Source organism: Chamaea fasciata, unplaced genomic scaffold, assembly GCF_029207755.1.
Source record: "Chamaea fasciata isolate MVZ Bird 193981 ecotype frontalis unplaced genomic scaffold, bChaFas1.0.hap1 SCAF_3, whole genome shotgun sequence".
Classification (NCBI taxonomy): Eukaryota; Metazoa; Chordata; class Aves; order Passeriformes; family Sylviidae; genus Chamaea; species Chamaea fasciata.
The window spans coordinates 45,070,732-45,091,858 of NW_027094088.1; the positions used below are offsets into that span (position 1 = coordinate 45,070,732).

The 21,127-nt window shown below is 37.9% G+C and overlaps 1 protein-coding gene across 9 annotated transcripts in view; it reads left to right on the forward strand.

The window, feature by feature from the left end:
• The window catches only part of MTR (5-methyltetrahydrofolate-homocysteine methyltransferase), a 48,376-nt gene that overhangs the window by 20,485 nt on the left and 6,764 nt on the right, over positions 1-21,127 (forward strand). For 6 of the 9 annotated variants that reach the window (XM_066178837.1, XM_066178836.1, XM_066178838.1 and 3 more), the window contains 16 exons: positions 404-516; positions 1,885-2,025; positions 2,629-2,814; positions 3,400-3,579; positions 4,575-4,691; positions 4,790-4,930; positions 7,413-7,502; positions 8,144-8,296; positions 8,860-8,967; positions 11,746-11,846; positions 13,806-13,873; positions 14,742-14,862; positions 17,761-17,842; positions 18,599-18,697; positions 19,480-19,555; positions 20,709-20,864. In XM_066178837.1, coding sequence (XP_066034934.1) covers positions 404-516; positions 1,885-2,025; positions 2,629-2,814; positions 3,400-3,579; positions 4,575-4,691; positions 4,790-4,930; positions 7,413-7,502; positions 8,144-8,296; positions 8,860-8,967; positions 11,746-11,846; positions 13,806-13,873; positions 14,742-14,862; positions 17,761-17,842; positions 18,599-18,697; positions 19,480-19,555; positions 20,709-20,864 — 1,932 coding nt within the window. Of the gene's footprint in view, positions 1-403; positions 517-1,884; positions 2,026-2,628; positions 2,815-3,399; positions 3,580-4,574; positions 4,692-4,789; positions 4,931-7,412; positions 7,503-8,143; positions 8,297-8,859; positions 8,968-11,745; positions 11,847-13,805; positions 13,874-14,280; positions 14,693-14,741; positions 14,863-17,760; positions 17,843-18,598; positions 18,699-19,479; positions 19,556-20,708; positions 20,865-21,127 lie in introns of those variants that run through there. The other 3 variants (XR_010719995.1, XM_066178841.1, XM_066178843.1) reach the window with 3 other exon arrangements.

Here is a 21,127-nt window from a genome sequence, read left to right on the forward strand (position 1 = left end):
CTCTGAACTAGGTATGTGTTTACAAGCTGCCCTTGTTGGTCAGTCAATTCTCAGGTTGTCGTGCATGAGGTAATATAGTTGAAAGTTGAGAGAACATACACACAGATGTCCAAAGAATCATAGCTTAACTTCTGTATTGGAAAAGTTGGTTGTTGCTTTTTGTGGGTCAGGTAAATTATTGATTGTCATTGAGGAAGAATGGAAAGATTTGGTGTATGTGTTGGCAGTTGGTTCATTGCATTGCTCTGCTAGTTACTCATTAGAGCACTGATGTGCTGAGAAATCACTATTTGTAGGGAGAGAGAGAGACCTTTATTTTACAGTTCAAATGAGAGATTTTGTATTTCTTATGCAGTTTTTTCTTTTCTGTTTTAACAAATATGTTCAAAAATATGTTTTTAAGGTCTGGAGCCATTCAGGATTGGGCCATACACCAACTTCGTTAATATTGGTGAACGCTGCAATGTTGCAGGATCACGGAAGTTTGCTAAACTCATCATGGCAGGCAACTATGAAGTATACATATTAACAATAATCTCATATGAACAATAATCTTTATAGCTGATGCTCTAATTTTCCATTGCTCCATTACACTATTATTTTTTGTTTTGCTGGTACAAAGCACTCTTCTACACCAGTTACAAGAGTAAGAAAATGTGGAGGATTTATTTTTTCACTATTCTTTGTTTCTCTGCTTGCCAGCTACTAACAACTTTATGAGAAGGGCTTTGCAAGGATTTCTTTTTTTTTTGACAAGTGTTACAGGAGACTTTTAATTTTTAATTTAGTTATACAGCTGGTAAAGGTTTAGAAAATGTCTGTGCTGCATCTAGAGGTTGATTTGCAGAGAAGAGGGGAAAGAAGGTGGGTGTAATCCCCTCTTTCAAGATATGAGGTACATCTGACTTGGGATAGATTATGGCACTGTGCAGCTCTGGCTTTCACTCCCCTTCTTCGCTTCCCCAATTCTGCTCAGCATTATCATGACATCTAATTGCTACCTACATTGATCTCTGACTCCAACATGCTCCATGAGCATTGGTACAGAAAAAGAGGCTTAGAAAGGTAATTCCTTTCTTGAAACTACTGCAGGGCAGAAATGAAGAGGCTGGAAGACTCATTCTTGGCTGGTGTGAATTTATACTGTAACATTGAAACAAAAAGTAGAAAGACTTTTCTTGAGAGCTGAGACTCTGCCCCAGAGTATACTCTGATGTTGCATCAAATCAAAATGAAAGCCTTAGTTTGTATTTTTGGAAGCCTGACTTTTAGGCTTGTAGAAGTCATCAAGCAGGTTAGGGCTATTAAATGAAGAGACCTTTAAACACAGGTTGTTAGGGACTCTGCAGAATGACAGAAAAGTGAAAGTGAACAGACATGGGTATTCAGATATTTATGTAGGCTGGGGGAAAAGCTTTTCCTTCTTGGGATTATTCTGCAACTGGCAAAAATGTTGAATAGCCTCTAAAAATTCAGTATCCTGTGTTATAAAGCACCAGAGCTTGTGATGCAAGGCCCTTATTTTATACCATCACACAGACTGTATTTTCCTGTAATTTTGTGCAGTCATAAGTCCTTGCTACCGTGCAAATCTTCAATTATTCATTTAAGCATATGACCAGCTCTCTACAGTCAGTGATGCTACCAGCACATCAGGTCTCTGATATCATGTTCTGTAAACAGATTAATTATGGGTTGTTCCATAGTAGCAACTGGTTTGTATTGTTGTACATCACAGACCATTTCCTTATTTTCTTATAGGATGTCTTATAAATTTTTAAATTTTTGACTGCATGCTTAGTTTGGAGAAGTGAAATGTTATCCTAGAATAACTAGGATCTTTTTCTTCTCAATGTTGTTTTGGTTTTTCACTTTCTTCTTTAGGAAGCCCTGAGTGTAGCCAAATTGCAGGTTGAGATGGGGGCCCAGATTCTTGACATAAACATGGATGATGGGATGTTGGATGGCCCCACTGCAATGACCAGATTTTGTAACTTGATTTCTTCGGAACCTGATATTGCAAAGGTTGTAATTGAGTCGCAGTAAAGAACGTGTTACTGACTTGTCATTTGCATGCAGAAGATGTAGATACAGTTTCATTTAATAACCAGTTTATGTGCTTAGGCAGATGTAGTCTTCCCCTGAGAGGGAGTGATACTGTAATAGGGAAGGCCTTTGGATGAAACAGGCTTTTCTGTCTGTTTCACATAAATATATGCCAGTCCTTTTCACTGGCTAGAAAAGCTGAATGCAGGTTCGTTCTGGAGCAGTTGTGAGCCATAATGTATATGTTGGAGTTGCTATGGATATAGAATAGCTTTAAAAGATAGTTCTGCAATGTGCTTTCTCTAAAAATGAATATCTAAATCAGAAACACAAAATATTACAGGGAGAAGTAGATATCCCTATATCATATGTGATAGAGCTGCCATGGAAGCTCTTGGAATAAATTTGGTCTCAGTTTTGCATTTAAAATAAAGTGAATCTCTGAATTTCTTGTGGAAACATTTATTTGTAAATGCTGATTAATGTTGTGTGCATTTTTATGTCCAAATGGGCAAACAGCACATAGAACTGTAATTCCTAACTTCTATGTGTTCTCCTGGCTTACTTCTCTGTTATTTACAGGTGCCATTATGCATAGACTCCTCAAATTTTTCAGTGATTGAAGCAGGTTTGAAATGTTGCCAAGGGAAATGCATTGTAAACAGCATCAGTCTAAAGGAAGGTGAGGAAGACTTTCTGGAGAAAGCGAGGAAAATTAAATTATATGGAGCAGCTGTGGTGGTTATGGCTTTTGATGAAGTGGGGCAGGTGAGTGTCACTTTAAAGGAGAAGTGTTTTTATTCTGAAGTGTAAGGCTTTCTTCATCTTTTTCAAGACACAGTTGTTTTGTTTCAGTGATGCAGTTGATTTAGAGAAGTTCTGTATAACCTCAGCAGTAGTTTTTACCCTGATTTGTAAGCATTTCTAATGCTGCTCAAATGTTTGAAGTATCCATGTACTGATCTAAGTGGAGCTCTGTTAGTTCAAGGGCATCTCTTGCTTTTCAGACATGCTGAACTCTTCCTTCATAAAAGATATTTTTAGTTCAGAAACTGTTTCTCATGAGAGTGACATCTTTGTGAATTAATTTAGTTATGTCAAAACCCACATATTAAGCTTTGCATAGGATGATAAAACATTGGATAGTGAGATTGCTTTTTATAAGCAGAGTGAAAACTCCAGATATAGGAGTGGTGAATTTTAAATACAATATTATATATAATCCTTTTCTAATATTTGTGATGTTCACATTGTCAGTCTTGAGTCATTGGAGCTGTAAATGATTTCTGGAGAGTTTATTTTTTGTGTGGTCTATTCTGTAAGTTTCATGTCAGAATTCTTTTTCTTCACTAGGCAACAGAAACAGAAACCAAGATTGCAATCTGTTCCAGAGCTTATCATCTCCTGGTGGAAAAAGTGCACTTCAATCCAAATGATATAATATTCGACCCTAATATTTTGACCATAGGAACTGGAATGGAAGAACATAACCTTTATGCTATAAATTTTATCAATGCTACTAAAACCATAAAAGTGAGTTGTAAGGTTATTTTAACTTGAAGTATATTGCTGAGATTACTTAAAACCCTAAACTCTCATAAAGCAGAAAAACACCCCTCCCCCACTTCAAACCACAACAACAACAAAACACTGCTGAAAAATGTTAACACATTTTAGCCTGGTGAGGAGGACTACTCTTCTGAAGTCCAAACATTCCCCAATATTGCTGTATTTCCAGCAGAGCAAATTCAGGTACTTCTACAAATATATTTCAATGCCTTTTCTGTACTGTAAATATACTACCTTAATTAAATGAGGTAATGATCACATTTATGTGCAAGCTAAAAGGACCTCTTTGAAGGTGTGTGAAAAGTGCTTTTTTTTGGGGTAAAATTCCTTTTTCTGTGGAAGGGATTTGTTCAGCAACTTGACTTTTTATGTAGCCAAAATACGTGTAAAGAAGTATAGCAGTGAAGAACATCACCTGCATAGCGCCATTTAAACTTCACTGTTGTGTTTTACAAGACACCTGGACAGATGTGGAGATGCTCTGTCAGTAGCAGTCTGGGGCTGAACACCCCACAGGCTGCTTTGTCACCACAGGGCTACTGGAAGTGGGGCTGCAACCTTGAGTTTAGGTGCTCAGCTGCAGCCTGCTCCTGAGACATGCAAGCAGGCAGACTGGCTGCTCCTGTTTCCAGAGGGGTGGGGACAGGAAGAACCAAAAGTAGGTTTACGTGGAGAAAATATGGAATGCTGCAGTGGGAGGACTGATGTGTTTAGAATAGCATCTGTGACAGTGGAAACCACAGTAGCTGCTGGATCTTTCCTTTACTTGTAAATTTTCCTGCAGATTTGAATTTTTTTTATGAATTTGAGTAACTAGAAGAATCTGGAACAGGGAAAAGAGAACGGGTGCATAGCCAATGCACTGAGCTCAGGGGCCAGCCGTTTTATGAACTGAATGCTTTACTTAGATTTCCTTTTTGGAAAGCACTTTTCTAAAAATCTGTGTGCAATTCCTATAGGAAACGCTGCCAGGAGCCAGGATAAGTGGAGGTCTTTCCAATCTGTCCTTTTCCTTTCGAGGGATGGATGCCATTCGAGAGGCAATGCATGGAGTTTTCCTTTACCACGCGATTAAGGTATGATGTGCTTTTGGCTTCCATCTGTTTGCACTTGGCAGATGTGTGGTGCTGTGTCTGACAGCCTTGTCTGGGGGATTCTGTATGTTTTTTTCCAGTATGGCATGGACATGGGAATTGTGAATGCTGGGAATCTGCCTGTGTATGATGATATCCACAAGGAATTGCTGCAGCTGTGTGAGAATCTAATCTGGAACAAAGATCCTGATGCGACCGAGAAACTTTTACATTATGCTCAGGTAACTTCCAGTTTTAAGCTTTGAACAGTAGTTGGTTTAGCACCTGAGCCTCACCACCTCCCTGCAGGGGATGGGTAAAACAGCCTATAAACTGCATGTGTCAGTATAATTGTGGGTGTAAGAATTTACTAATGATACTACAAGTTATTAACACAGATAAAATGAGTAGTCTGTGATAGATCAAAGCTCTCCAGTTTGATGCCATGGAAAAGCCTATGCCAGAGTTCTTCATATGCTTCAGGAGACCAAGCTGCATAGGCATCCTCTAAAGAAGAAAAACAGCCTCTCAAAAAATAAGAAACAAAAATCCCAAACATCTTTCCCCCGAAGAAAACCCTCACAAACCAACAAAAACAAACTGAAACCAGAAAAAAAGGCCAACTCGTAAGCAAGTCGATCTTGGTGCTGGAACTTAATTGACAAATGCACTGTGGGAGACAAAGAGTAAACCTCTCTTGCTTGGAGTATATAAAAAAAGATGAAATAGTTGCTTGTGATATGTGGCTGTGCCATAGACTTTGAATTCATGTAATGTGTCAAGATTGAGGATCAGCTATTTAGTGTTTTTGAGATGTTTTAGTGATGGTGGTTATAAAAGACAAAGATTATGCATTATCCGTAAGGTAACTGGTAAAATTCTGTTCTGAATGGAAGATAAAGCAAAAATCCCCCTGGGTTAGGTGGCTCTCAGCTTCAAGTGCACAAGAAGATTTGCATGCCTGTTTTGTAGCTCCTAGAGCAGTATTACTGTGCAGAGCTTCACTTGGTTTGTATTTTGCCCTGTGGTGGTGCATGCTTTTTAGTAACAGTGGCAACATGCTAAAAACTGGTACATGAAGGCTCACTATCCCTTGTGCTTGGGCTGCTTTAGATGATGTTCTTGGTGTCACTTCGGCTGGGAGTGATCTTGTCTGTTGAAGCTGAGCTGCACCATTGAGGTATTCAAGATTGCATAAAGAGGAAGAAAAATAAAGGGAGAGTTAGAAAGGGATTACTTGAGCAGTGTTTCTGCAGAAGGCTGAATCTGAATTTAAATGGAGCCTTACTTAAAAGCAGAAATGAAAGTGGATGATGGTGAATCCTAGGTCTGTAAGTTTGGGAAGCCATTGCTGGAAAATCTGCTTTTATTTGTGGTGGTAGTTTTACTGTGGGAGTAAAATAATCTAGTGGCAAAAAAAGGGGAACTTAATCCTTGCAGATTTAGGGAATCAGTCTTCATTTGAAGTTTGATTAAAAACTATTTTCCATGATGTACATAACTGCAGATATTCTCAAACACTGTTGTTCCCACATGTCCACCTTACGGTGTCATGGGTCATTTTTAGGCTGGAGTGGTTCCCTTGTTAAATTTTCTAGCCAGAGGTTGAAGAGCATTTGGTATCATTTCAGTGAATCACATAAGGTGATTCCTGAGATGGATAGTGACTTTTGGAGATCGTCTACTACAAGCCCCCTACTCAAATCAGGGTCCAGCCAAGATCAGGTTGTCCAGGGACATGTCCAGTCAGGTTTTTAATATAACTAAGAATTAATAGAACTCTACATTGTCTCCGGGCAGCATTTTATTCTTCTTTCATTCCCTTTTTCAATCTAGACATATGAGGGGAATAAGATTAGGCAACAAGAAGCTGTGAAGTTAGCTAATATTTGTATAAACTTGAATGAAAGCTTGTTCTGTTTTCTGTTCCCATGAGTGAGGTCTTGTTTCCATGGCTTTATCTTTAAAAACTTGCTGATGAGCACTCTAAGGTATTGGAAGTTCATAAGGCCTGAGAGATGTCAGATTATGTCTAATAAATGAGTAAGGAAAAGAAATTACTTGGCTGAAGTGTGTTGGCTGAATGAATGGAGAAGGTGCTCTTCCACAAGCCTTCCTGGGGTGGGTGCTTGTGAACTTTCTTGCACTATGGAGCCCTTTTGGCCTCTGATCATAGCCGAGGGGAATATGAGTGTGAGACAAAGAGGATATGTGGTAGTTTGGGGCAGTCTGTGTGTGTGACAAACAGTCGTTTTGTAGGCTGACTGATTGAAAACATGTCTGTGATGCCGAATAATATAACCTATTCCAGCAGAAACTGAAATAGTGCCAAATTAATTAGAATTTTAAAATTAAATGTAATGTGTGGGCCAGGAATCAAAAATATGTTCCCAGAAGTAAATCCCTTAGGATTAGTCATGTCATCATTTTTACAAGCATAAAAATTGTCAAACTGCTCTTTTTTTTTTTTTTTTTTTTTTTTTTTTTTTAAATTATTTTGTTTACATTTTCATTGAGGTGTGTACCTATTGGGATTTAGACTCCTTGGGTGCCTGTATTACATCACAGGTGTTTGCAACATGATTTGCACGTATATAAACCTTTTGAATAGTCTAAAATTATTTTATGAGTCAGTACTTGGAAATACTCTCATTTTCCTGAAAGTGAAGTCCATACTTGTACCTCTTATGCTTGCAAACTCCTATGGATGTCTTTTCTTTTCAGAATCATGCTCAAGGAGGAAAAAAAGTTGTGCAGACTGATGAGTGGCGTAAAGGCTCTGTGGAGGAAAGGCTGGAATATGCTCTCATAAAGGTGAATCTGTGCAGAGAACTGTCCTACCCATCAGCATTCAGAGACATGATCTGAGCTCAGACCTTAAGAAACATATTTGGTTTTAAAAGTTCTTCAGCTACCATTTTTTCACAAGCTGTTAATTAACAATGAATAATAAATGCAACTGATCTATTAAACTTCAGTAACAGAGAAAACTGTAGAGGTGTGTCTTTAAGCTTCAGAAGTTGAAGCCTTTGACCCTTAATATTTTATTCCACTGGTGTTGGTAGAAACATACTGCTTTTACTTTGGAACATGCTCGTTTTGCTTCCTAGGGCTTTTTTTGATCCTTTAGTAGTACTGCACTGAGTGGCACTTGCACCGTGTGAGCAGCCTTTGAGTGTTGGGTTTTTCTGATTACATAGTTAAGAAAAATGAACAAATCTGTTAACACTGGGAACATGTTGTGAATAACTTTATCTGCCTGAGAGCTGTGGTGTTTTGATTCCTAAGAAAGCCTATATTTAATAGACATTTGAGGTATTTTTAAAGACTATCAGTATGTACAGTATCTATTTGTACTTCCATTGTGGTGTTTTTCTGGGGAGAAGGCAACTAAATAAAAGTTGTATTTCTAGCAAGATAAAAGTGTCTCTTTTTTTTTTTTTTTTTTTTCTCAGGGCATTGAGAAGTATGTCACTGCAGATACAGAAGAAGCAAGATTAAATCAGGATAAATATCCTAGACCTCTAAATGTAATTGAAGGGCCTTTGATGAATGGTATGAAAATTGTTGGTGATCTCTTTGGTGCTGGAAAGATGTTTCTGCCTCAGGTAATGAGAAAATGTCATATATTTTCCTACTTTACAAAAACTGGCATTGTAAAATGTAGCCAAAACATTCTATACTAGCTGTTTTTTCAGATACAGCACAGGAATTGTAAAAATTCAGGTACAGCTGAGAAGCAGCCATTTTCTTATTCTGCTTTGGAACTTGACTTTCTTTGTGTATGATTATGTTTGTTTCTGTTCTTCCTGAGTGTTTCTGCTTTATTTGAAATGCAGTTTTAAGTCCTAGCCCATGAGAAAGTGCAAAAGAGAAAAAAAAGCCCAAATAAAATTTGCTGTGTTTAGCACCTTCCAAGTCTGAGCCCGTCTGTAGCTTTCGCTTCTCTTGTGAGTGGTGCGGGAGGCTGCGCTGTGGAAGAAAGTGTTGTGTGTAAAGCCTTAGCCCAGTAAGGCCAGCAGCCTGCTGCCACAGAATAATCTGAAAACTGGCACCTGGGGCTGCAAATGAAGTTTCATTTATTGCCTGAATGAGAAAGCTAAAAGAAAACTGAGGTTATTCCTATACCTTGTCTGTACTGTTTATTCTGCCCCCTCCTTTATCTGTGCAGGTGATAAAGTCTGCTCGAGTTATGAAGAAAGCAGTTGGCCACCTTATTCCCTATATGGAAAAAGAAAGAGAGGAAAGGAGAGCCAAGCAAGGCAGCACAGAAGAAGAGGCAAGATACAGTCCTTTGTGCTGTAGTTCTTTCATAGAATGCTATGACAAATACAGGAATTATTTGTTGCTATTTACATTTATTATGCTGGAGAGTTGATGCAGTCGTATGGAAACTGACAATCTCGGCATAATTTGAAGTAGGTTTGAAATTCATAAAGTGCCGATTTTGTGGAACTCTGCTTGGTGTGTGCCTAAGCTCACAAAATTTTCTGGATGATGCCAATAAGCCTTTGCAGGCCCTTTATGCATGCCAATGTTACTAATTTCTGGTATTTTTACTGGCATTTCATTCTGGTGTTATTTATTCTAACTTTATGGCAGATTTTGCTACTTGCTTCTATTACTTCTGCCCTTGGTGAACTCTCTAATTCTCCTTTAAAATGTTTAATGGTTCCTAATTCTTTCCTTGAAATCTTCTTGCTACGTATTTGCTGTGCATCTGTTGTGTGATTGTCCAGCATAAATGTACCAAATACAGCAAATAACTTGGAAAGAAAAATGGCCTGATAATTGAACCTGGCTTATCTTAATGAAAGGAGGAGAATCTCTTGTCTCTTCTCCCATGCTCCTTCTGGATGTGAAGGTGTCTTCTGTATCTCAAGTGAATCTGTTCTCTGGCTGTCACAAAACACCTTTCACTTCCTCATCTCTCTCCAGCTCATGTTCTTCTCTTTTAATTCAGATGACAGTGCTGGTATTTGGCACCCTCTGTTTTGTTTGGTGCTGTTTGAAGTTGTTCAAAATCACTACCCCATTGATTCCATGGGCAGTGGATGTTCTGGGAACCCTCTGGTGCTTAATTCTCTGGCTAAAAAGTGAAGTGGAATTTGAGAGGTTCTAAAAAAGACAGCAAACACTCTCTAAGAGAATGAGTGAGATGTTCTGTGTGGCTGAGGAGAGCAGAAGGGAAAAGGCAGGGCTTCTGTCATCCTGCTTTCTCTGCTTTCTGCTGGGCAAGGCATGTAGTTCCTTCCTCTTAAAAAGACATGCCACTGTATAGAGAATCAATGAAAGAGATAAAAGAGCTGCATCTATTCCCAAAGGACGTTGACTTGAAGGAAAATGATTTGCAGACTCTGGAAACTGATCTGTCTGATGTTACCCAGGCCACTGTACCCTCCAGGACAGTTTAGTCACAGATTGCCAGGAAATGCAAAGCGTTGATAGTTACAGTTGAAGATAAATAGCTGTGGCTGTGGATCTCTGTCAAAGATGAAAAAAAAAAAGGCCTTTGGATGTATGCCCAGAACCTGAGGACCTCCTTGCTTAAGACAATTGAAATAAGTGTGCCTTAAATAGGGTTTATTTAAAGTGGTATGTGCCATTGCCCATGTTGCTTGCTACCCAGCAAAGATTTTTCTTCTTATGTGCAAATCCATTTTTTTTTTTTTTTTTGTTTAAATCGATCACTAATTAAATCAGCAGTAATGATTGGGTATGATACCTTATATGGGGCAGCCTGTTTTGTTCTTCTCCCAGTCCTTGTTTAATTTCTTTCCCCATTTTTCTCTTGCATTCTAGCAGTATATTTTCAACTGCATAATCTTCTGTTGGTGTACTGAGATGGCTGACTTACAGACCTCCATTTTGCTTCCTTTGTTCTCTTGCCTTCTGTAAAACAGAAGCACTGGGAGATATTAAATTTTAGCAAACAGCACCGTTGGTGAGGATCCAGGGATTTTATTCAGCAAATGTGTTAGAACCACAGGAAATACTAATATTACTCTTGGTAATATATCAAGATTTTTTAACCCATAATATTGCAACTGAAAAAGCAATGTAGGTTCATGAAATAGAGAGCTACTCTATATAACATGCTTCATAGAAGGATTCAGTCATCCAGTTCTGCCATGTGTGAAGGAGATGAGAAACTGTCTGGAAAAATATTTCGTAGTTTCACATAGAATATGCTCAGGTTTCCACTTTATTTAAATTCTGTGCAGTTTATGTAGTTGCTCACTGGCATCTGATGCTGCAGCAACTGAGACATACTACTGTTATAGCCTGGAGCTGTTCCAAATGACAGCAGTGATTATACAACTGAAAAGGTATTGCCAAGTCCTGTGTCCTGGTGGAGAACTGCTGTGGGAAGTTCCACTGTTGTGCTGCTGGCAGCACCCTTTGTCACGCTGAATGCCATCTAGCCTAGGACCTGCTTGTGACAGTACAGCTTCCTTTCTTCAGGTTGATCCCTCTTCAGCCTGTTTGCTCAGCTTGGGTAGTCTGAGGTACCCTGATCACTGTACTGAAAACGCCCTTGTTATTTTTGTTGCATAAAAATAAGCCTCTTCTGCTTTTGCTAATTCCTCTAATCTCCCTTCTAAGTTTCCTGTTCTCAGCATTGCATCAAAAAGTTGATCTTGATGCACAAACAGACATGCAATTATAAGTATTTATACCCTTTTGTTCTAAATATTTAATCTCTTTATTGGCCAGGTGTACATTTGGAGCAGAAGTACCTTAGAAGTTCAGTTACTGCACTGTAAAAAATGCTATCCAGATGTGCATTGGTTTTATCTGTTGTTTTGTTTTTTAAAACACAGATTTTTGAATAGCATCCATGCATTTTGTAAGAATAATTCATGTGCAAGTTTCTATTACTTGGATCTTTTAAGATGGTTTTTAATACTTACTGTATTCTCTGTACTGTGCTTTGCAGTTCCTTGTACTGTAATAGAACTCTGGGTCATGGATTAGGATTGTATCGTTGAAGGATGTGTTCAAACATACCAAGGCTTCTGAGTAATTTAACTCTTGCTACTTCTTCAACTTCCAGGATCCTTACCAGGGTACAATAGTACTGGCAACTGTGAAGGGAGATGTACATGATATCGGCAAGAACATTGTGGGGGTTGTTCTGGGCTGCAACAACTTCAGGTAAAGAAACATTAGTAACTGGGAACACAACTGGAGAAGGGTCAGTAATTAGTACCTCTCTGTCACTGCAGCTGTGGTGATAACAGAGCTGGGCATTTCTTGGGAATTGTCCTGTTCCTCAGGTTGTGATTGGGAACACAGATCATAGCAGCTATTCCTAAACAGGGAGGCAAGAGGGAGTATTGTGTCCTCCTTGAATACTGTTTTTCCTAACAAGTTGACTTCTGGGGTGATGCTGCAGTTGAACATCAATTGGAATATGGATGAGAATATAAATTTTTGTATTTGTTTTGTATCAGTTAAATATAATAACTGTGATGTTTTTATAATATCTGAAGAAATCAGATATGACATTTGCAGTAGGCAATACTGTAAGTGGGTTGTGTTGGGAAAAAATAGTCTTGTAAGAGTGCAATGAATCTTACAGTGTATTTTTCACATTGTTTGTTAACTATGAAATTTTTAAAACTTGCTGAGGTATGCTTTCGTAAATAAGAGATGAGATTCTCATTTTGTTTCTGAACTTCAAAAGTTAGAACTTCAAGAAAAGTCAGGTCTTTTGTGGCCTGTGTATGTGCAGAAGGGTTGGCAACAGTGTTGGAATGAATGGTCATGTTTCCATCAGTGTTCTTTTCAAGATCTGTCAGACACTGTGCAAAGCTGAATTGGTTTTGGAACTCTGTCTTACTATTCATTCCTTTAGTTTTGACTTTGGGATGTCATTTGCTCTAAAAATAGCCAAAATTGTCCCTTTATTTTAAAACACAGAGTGTTGAAGTCAGTAGCAGTGCTGTATATATGCAATATATTCCATTTAATTTCCTCTTGAACTTCTGTTAGTTGAATTCAGGCTTTCTTGAGCTTTATTTAGACCTACTGAAAGGAAGCCATAGTGTTCTCTGTCACCATGAGTATGAGTGAGGCTGAATGAAATCAGCAGGCTGGGGTGGTTTACTTGAAAAAATAAAAACCTCAGCAATTGCTAGGGTTAATAGGAATAAAATATTAAAAAGAAAAGATCTCTGTTCTGTTTCATAAAATGTATGTTTTAATAAGGCAAACAAACTTGATGTGGATCATCTTATATTCCTGATGTAAGACAGGATTGTAGATAATACAAAACTTTTTTGTATTATCCATATACCTTCAGAAATGCTACTGCTGTGGGCAGCCTGGTAGGTGGCTCAGCACCACACAGCCATTTACTCACTTCCACCCAGCCAACCTTAGTGAGATGGGAAAAGAGGAAAAGAAGGATGGATGGATGGATGGATGGATGGTAGAGAAAAGTGTTTGATAAGTGAAGGAGAAGTGGAAGAAGAGGGAAAGAAAGAAAAAACAACTGATGCAAAGGCACCTCCTATGGGCAGACTGGTGCCTAGCCAGTTCTTGAGCCAAAATATGGCTAATCCCTGCTAAGCCACTCACTCTCCCTTTTTATTGCTGAGCTTGACTTCATGTGCCATGGAATATTTCTTTGGTTAGTTTGGGTCATCTGCCTAGTTATGTCTGTTCACAATCTGTTTCTTGGGGGTCTAGAGTAAGAAACAGAAAAAGCCTTGATTTTGTGAAAGCATTGCTCATTAATAGTTGAACTATAATTTGCAGCATTGTTTTGGCCACAGATCTGAAACACAGCACTGTACTGGCTGCTGTGAAGAAAATTAACTCCTCTCAGCCAGACTTAGTACAACCACGAAAAATTACTTAAAAAAAAAGCCCTTCTTACACTTGAATTTTCTTAACTATTATGCCACTCTTACTTAAAATTTTACCAGACCCAGAGGTATGTCCTATATAAAAATTCCAAACAGTGGTCTTAAGAGAAACAAACAAAAATCTCAATCTTAACTTCAATTTTTAAGTCAGTTATTTACAGCAAGCAGAATGTATTTGCCCTGTAGCAGAACTTTGTTTTGTTATTTAAAGGATCTTGTGTCATCTCCTTTCTTTCCACAGAGTTATTGATTTAGGAGTCATGACTCCATGTGATAAGATATTAAGAGCTGCTGTTGAGAACAAAGCAGGTATAGATAGACTTCATTAGTTCTTCTGAACTGTTTGATTTTTAAATCACATTTTTTATTGCTGCTTATTGCTTTCCTATACTGTCTGTGATTTGATCAGATTATCTTCAGAGAAATTAGAACTTCTGCTTTAACCATATTAATTATTTAGCCTTTGGCACTCCTGTAAAACTTAGCCTGAGGAACTGAAACCCTATATCAAAAGGGCAACTCCAAGAGAGATGTTGTACAGATGTATTTGTTCTGCAGATGGATAAATGGAGCCTTGAAAAGGTCCAAGTAACTTCTTGTTGGGTCTTGAATCAGTAAAAGAACTTGGCATTCTGCCTGCCAGATCAGTGAGTGTGAAATCAGGAATGAATTGTTCTAATAAATAATGAAATTTCTGAAACCACTTTTTTTTGCAGTTGCTTTGGAACAGTCTGCTGCATCTAGGAGAAGATGAATTGTGTGAAACATAGGTGGAGAAGTTTGAAAGCACTTACTGTTTCTAGGGGCAGAACTTGCAATTACTTTGTCTTATTTCCCTCCTCAGTGCAGAACTTCTGAGACTTGGAGCTTGCTAATCAAAAGTGCTGTTTATTTATTGCTGAAACTAGAGCAGTGGGTGTTCAACAACTGTGAAGACTGAGAAATATCTTAAACTGGGGATTTGGAATTGCTGTCATTCTTGGAGAGCTTTCACTTTCTAATTGGGTCAAACCTCCCTTCTAGACTAGTGACTACCCTGCTTTTTATCTCATAATTTTCTATCTGATGCATGAAGCTATCTGATGTATGAAATAATCTTTTCTGTACTAATTTCTGTGTCTTTCTGGAATGGATTGGCTAAAAGTTTTGTGCATGTGTGTTTGTAAATTTGCAATAGATATAATTGGCCTGTCTGGTCTCATCACCCCATCTTTGGATGAGATGATTTTTGTCGCCAAGGAAATGGAGAGATTGGCAATAAAGATTCCTTTGCTCATTGGAGGAGCAACTACTTCTAAGTAAGATATCTCAGTTGGGAAGATGGGCAACTTACAAGCAAACAGTGTTAACTAGTGAAAAAGAAAATTTATAGTCGTTTCTTTCCCCCTTTCTCTCTGTTTTCTGCAACACACGTTCTGATATGTATTCACCCTAAAATTGACTTATTTCTTGTTTCAGAAGTCCTAGATTATTGAGGTAAAATGTAGTTAGTACATAACAAATAATGGACATCCTAAATGTTTAATTCTTGCAAGTGTGTATTATACGTGGAAATACTGTGTTTTCTCTAAAAGTTCTTGCACATATGCCAATAAATATAGTTCTGTTCTTCTGAGGGGTTGAATGATCTATTTTGATTCACCAAACATTCTAAAAATGCAGGATTTTGGGACTAGAAATGGCCATGTTGACATCAGGGAGCTATTATCTTTAAGGAAGTTACTATATTTTCCTGGAGCACTGTTCAATGTGGTGAAGACTGTGCTGAGCTTCCAGTGCTGCTCAAGCAGGCTGGTGGGGGATAAAGCTCCTCTGCTTGCCTTGAAGTACTTATTGTGTTGATTTTGATAGACTGAGCTGTTAAAATCTTGTTCTCTCAGATCTGTTCAAATGAAATAATGCAGCTGCTGTGATTTCCTGAAGACCATGTTGACAGCTCAGTGACACCTAGTATTAGCATTACCTCAGATGTGTTCTGGGCATGTATAACAGCCGGGGGTCACGCTTTGCTGGCTGGGCTGTGTACAATATACTTGAGGTGACAGCTCAGAAGACTACAGAGGTCATTTTTTGTGTAACTAAAAGTTGTGAGCAGTGTTGCTTTCTTTGTCAGAGCAACACATACTGTATTCTGTATTTTTGGCTTTAGTAAATCATCTTATAATTTGACAGACAGTGGGGAGTAGGCTCACTACCTGCCTTTATTGTTCCTGGGTGTATAATGCAATGTTCACTGTATCACTTTTCTCCTTTTCCATTAGAGTCTCTTCCTATTGCTTTGATATTGAGAACAGACATGGAGGGTTTTTTCTTATTAAAAAAAGAAACAAAAACGTGGGGAGTCGAGGGAAGCCTTTATTTTAGGAGGTTTTAGAAGAACCTTTTCACATCTTCTCAGTGTTTTCACCCGGGGCATTGTGGCCTAGTAATTGATGTCAAATAAACAGCATCAAACAGTTCTGCGGAACTTATTCACCGAGAGGAATGTAGCTAACAGGGAAGCAGCATTAGTTTTATCTTTGAATGTGGAAATTACTAAAGAATATACATATGCTTTTGAGTACAAAAATTGATTTTATTCATGTGAAATATATATAAATACATACTTGTACATACTCCCAGAGACAGTGCAGTGTTTATAAAATAAATGTCCAGTAAAGGTACTCATTATGGAAGCTTGGATTTTTAATGTATATTTAACGTTACTTTCCTAGTCTTAAATTTAACCTCCCACGTGCATTCTTAAAGGTTGTGTATATGTCAAAGGTTGCTAATGAAGAACCATCTGCATTTTTTTTCACTTATAAATAGGAATTGTTATTTGGAGTAGGCAGATCATGAGTTCTTGGAAGAGTGTATAGTGAGGTTAGTTTGAAAGAGAGAGAGGCTGGATTTAGTCTCCAGAATCCTCACAATAGAGTTTCATCATAGTTTACAGTAATGATGATTTTTGCATTCTTACTATGGTACTTTGGTAAATTCAGGTGCTGAGAAATAATGGTGACATTCACATTGCCATAAAATTTACTTCCAAAAAGAAAAAAAGTTAGCATTTAGTGGTTGATACAGTGCCATTTTAGGACCATGTCTTCTTTTGCTCCCTTTGTCTGTTCCTATCAAAGCAGAAGAGATACCTTTTCATAAAAAATAGAGCTGCCAAGATCAAAAATGCATCTCCTAGAAGCAAATTCAGGGGACGCTGAGTAGTTGTTCATGCAGCTGTGTTTCACAGTCATAAGTAAACCTGTGTGTTCACGTGCTTTAAATATTTGACAGAACCTGAAGAAAAAGGGGATCTTACTTTGTTAGGGAAGATTGCTTCCTGGGCTCTGATTTAAGTTTAATTTTAGAAACGTTGGTTGATCTTAGCATACAAGAAAGCAAATTATAAGGCCTATAAGATCTTTGTTCCTACACTTTCTTGCAGAGTTTTGGTAGGATTCTGAGCAGAGCTCATTCTTGCATCACTAGAAACTGTTACCAGTGTTGCTTTCTTTATCAGAGCAGCACCTGTTGTAGCAGACCTATTAGAGTCCATATTCTGTAGCTTCAGCAAGTAGTCTCCTAATTTGACAAACTGTGAAGGGAAGGGTCTGTCCTCACTGCACCTATAGTTAAAGTGCAAAGTTCACTGCATCTTCAGGGTGCAAGTTTGTAATATTTATTGACCACTGGCAGAATTCATTCTTCAGCTTATAGATTACTTGTGCCTCTGATTTTGAGAAATAGAATCATCATCACTGAATTAGGCTAATCCACAGACCCAAAAATTAGCATGTGGGAGGAAAAAATGTAAGATGAGCAAAAAGGATTAAAGAAATTTTGTTATTTCTTGGTAGGCTTAGTTTGGAATATTCTTACTGATTTCTGAGACTCAAAACTAATGAGTTGCTGGTTTTTATTCAGCTGATAAGACTGAGGGAATGTGAGTTGGCACATTATTTATGAAGTGTTCTGATACTCTTGGAAGAAAATTGTTTATATGCCTGTTGTTAAAATCTGTGTTTAATGATTCATGGATAGCAGATGGATGAATGAATTTCTTCTTTTGAAGTTCTGGTCTATGCATTAAGTCAGGATTTATTTCACTGGGGATTTTGTCTGCTTTTTTGTTGGTGGGTTGCTTGGGTTTTTTTGGTTTTGTTGGTTTTTTGCTTTAGTTGTGAAGTGCTCACTCTTTTTCTTTTTCATTGAAGAACACACACAGCTGTTAAAATTGCCCCACGATATAGTGCACCTGTAGTTCATGTCCTGGATGCATCCAAGAGTGTTGTGGTTGTAAGTTCTAAATTATAGTTTCTTATCTGTGCAGAGATACATGCCCAGTTTTTCTGTTATCCCTTTCATCTTTTCCTCTAAGGCTTAATGTGGTGGCAGAAAATTAAAAGGGGCGCATCAGAGACAAGTTTGTAAATTACACTTGCTTCAGCCGTTTTGTGCTGCCACGTGGTTCTCAACTGGCTTGTGACAGTTATTGTCACTGGGCACTTTTATTTAAATGTCCATTGTCTTGTGAGGGTGACATTGACTGAGTCCTTGACTGTAGTTTTGTAGTGGAGACTGATGGAGTTATATGTGAACTGCTATTGGGGCTAATTTGGATATATTTCTGGTTAGTTAGATAGCAACATTTGTACTGAGAAATGTGTGGCTGGAGTTTTTGGGATGGATTCTCTTTCAGAGAAATGGGTGGTTTTAGCTGGCAAATACGTGGTGGTAAAGAATAGGCCAAGCTGTGTGTTGCTTCTGTAACTATTCAGTCTCTGAAGTTTTGGGGTATTTTCTTCTCAGGTCTTTCCAGAGTTAGACTTGACTCTGCTAATGTTACCTGTGTAGTAGGGCAGAGATGTCACTAATAATTGTAGACTAAACATGGCTAGTTTGAATGTAGGTTGCAGATTATTGGTAAGGCTTAGTTTAGTGTTGCCAAGAGAGTCTTGAAAGACAGGTTGCCTAGTCTGAAATTCATACTCTGTCCTTACCACGGTGTGTTAGATGATGTACTTAGCTCTTTCTTCTTCCTGTTCTTTTCAGTGCTCCCAGCTCTTGGACAACAGTATAAAGGATGATTTCTTTGAAGAAATATTAGAGGAATATGAAGAAATTAGACAAGAACACTATGAGTCTCTCAAGGTACAAATGTAACTGAATATTTTCTTGTTTGAAGTGGTTGGCACTTGCTGTTCAGCTGTTATGAATAACTTGCTGTTACTCTCGCTGTTTAGCTCCTTATGAAGGCCTTCAGGTATATTTGTTTTGATTTAAAACTTGCAGTAAGATGCATTGAAAACTTCCAGAAGTGCTTATGAAATCAAATTTTCAAGCCGATAAGGCCGTCTGCATGATTTTGCTTGGCAAATTCTTGATTGTCCTCAGTGGCTTATCAGTGGTGTCTAGGACCTCAATGGAGCTGGCAGTCATGTCATCTTAATCACCCTACAGGAGACCAGTGCTTTCCTGGAGCTGTAGCAGGATATGTGGGGCTTCAGCTGGCGTAGTGAAATAGTACTGGCAGCTTTTGCTGGTACTGAGCCACACTCTATTGAGAATTTTAAGCCACTGTGCTTTCCTAATGTCTTGGTCTTGTTTAGGCAAGTGGTCTGGGTAGTAGGATAATATCTCTCTGCCTGTATTTTAGTGTATTTTGAAGTAATAAAGGAACTTCTGGTGTAGTTGAGAGGAACCAGAAATCTTGTGGGCCAGTTTCATTAGAATTATATAGGCAAAAATCATGATCTGCTTGTGATGTAATCTTACTTTACACTTGGAAACTGGGAGTTGTTGAAATTCTCCGAATTTATCTGCTGTTAGATTTATCCTGAAGAGTACTTTGAGTACAACTACTATAAAGTCCACAGTTACAGTTTATGTGTTTGAAAGATGGTGTTCTGAAATCAACCTTTATGTTTACATAGGAAAGAAGATACTTATCTCTACAGCAAGCTAGAAGAAAAGGTTTCCATAATAATTGGTTATCAGGCCATATACCAGGTCAGCTATATGTTGTTGTTTGTGGTTGCTGTGCCTTTGTTTTATTTTGTGTGTTTATTTTAGATATATTTTTAACTAAATGATGCTTTAAACTTCAGAATATAGCAGTGTAACAGCTTAAGTAAATTTTCTCTAAAGTATCTGTCTCAGCAGAGATTTTTTGCATTAATTTGAACATTGTTTCTGCATTTTTACAGCTCATTTAAAAAATAAATTAATATTTAATAAAGATAACTGAAAAAAATTCCCAAAACAGTGAGTTACCCATCACAACATATAATCAAAGAAAACACTAATGATGGGTTTTGAAAAGTCTGAAAAAGTCTGCCTGGCTCATTGCATTGCACACCTTACTGTACCATATATAGGGAACACATGCTGTAAAATGGCGTTTTTATCAAATTCCTCCTTACATTTTTCCTACCCTTCCCCCATCAGTTTTTGTACTGTTTTGTTTTTTTAAGATTACACTAGGAGTATAAACAGCATTCAAGATACATCCTGCAGTGACATTAACACTGCTTGCTGTTGTTTCATTTACAAGACTCAACAAGATGCTAATTTTCAATAACTTATCTTAATGTGTTACAAAGTATTGAACAGACAAAACAAATGTGAAGCTTTACACAGATAGAACCGTGTTGCTTTTTCACTTGTGTGTGTACGTCTAAACATGTCTGGTGGCTGCAAAAGTACTTAGAAATGACACAAAAATTTACAGAAATACTCTGCAGTGTCATAGTACGTGTCTGTGTATAGAAAGGAATTGGTAAATATGAAAGGTACATGCCCATGAAGTATGTTAGAAATTGATAAGCTGTGTAGGTTTTTCTGGTCTTGTGTCTTGGCCAATATTCTGACCAACTGAATAAGTTCCAAAGTCCAACAGCTAAAAACTATTGATTTACTTGGAAGATCAAAAGGCCTTAATTTTTCTATTTCAATTTTGTATGCCTTTTATGCTTTTTTTTGTTACGTTGTAGCTGTGGAGTATGGTATGACTTGGGAAAATACAACTATGAGAATTTTAGGACAGTTTGGAGGAAGAGGTCATTTGCAGGGGTGGAGGCTGCTGGACATCAGTTATACTGCAAATATGAAAGCAATTTAAAATTATTTTCATCATGTCGGATTGTACTTCTGATTCCTACAGTTAAACCAAAATTCATTGGCACAAAAGTCTTTGAAGATTATGACCTAAGGAGGCTGGTTGAGTACATTGACTGGAAGCCCTTCTTTGACGTCTGGCAACTTAGGGGAAAGTACCCCAACCGGAGTTTCCCTAAGATCTTTAATGATAAAACTGTAGGTGGGTATTGAAATTGCATCTACTTCAAATAACTAATCCTAACAGGCCCAATGTGCTGCAGTAAGATCGCAAATGTTTTGCAATACATAGGAATAGTACAAATACATGCAAAGAATGTCACTGAAATAATTTGTTCAAAGCAATGCTTAGTGAACCAACTGTTGCCATCTGGGGCTGAAAAATAAGTGTAGAAAAACACTCAGTCATCCTATTTAGCATTCACCTGCCAAAGCACAGGAAGGTATTTTAATAACAGAAAATGG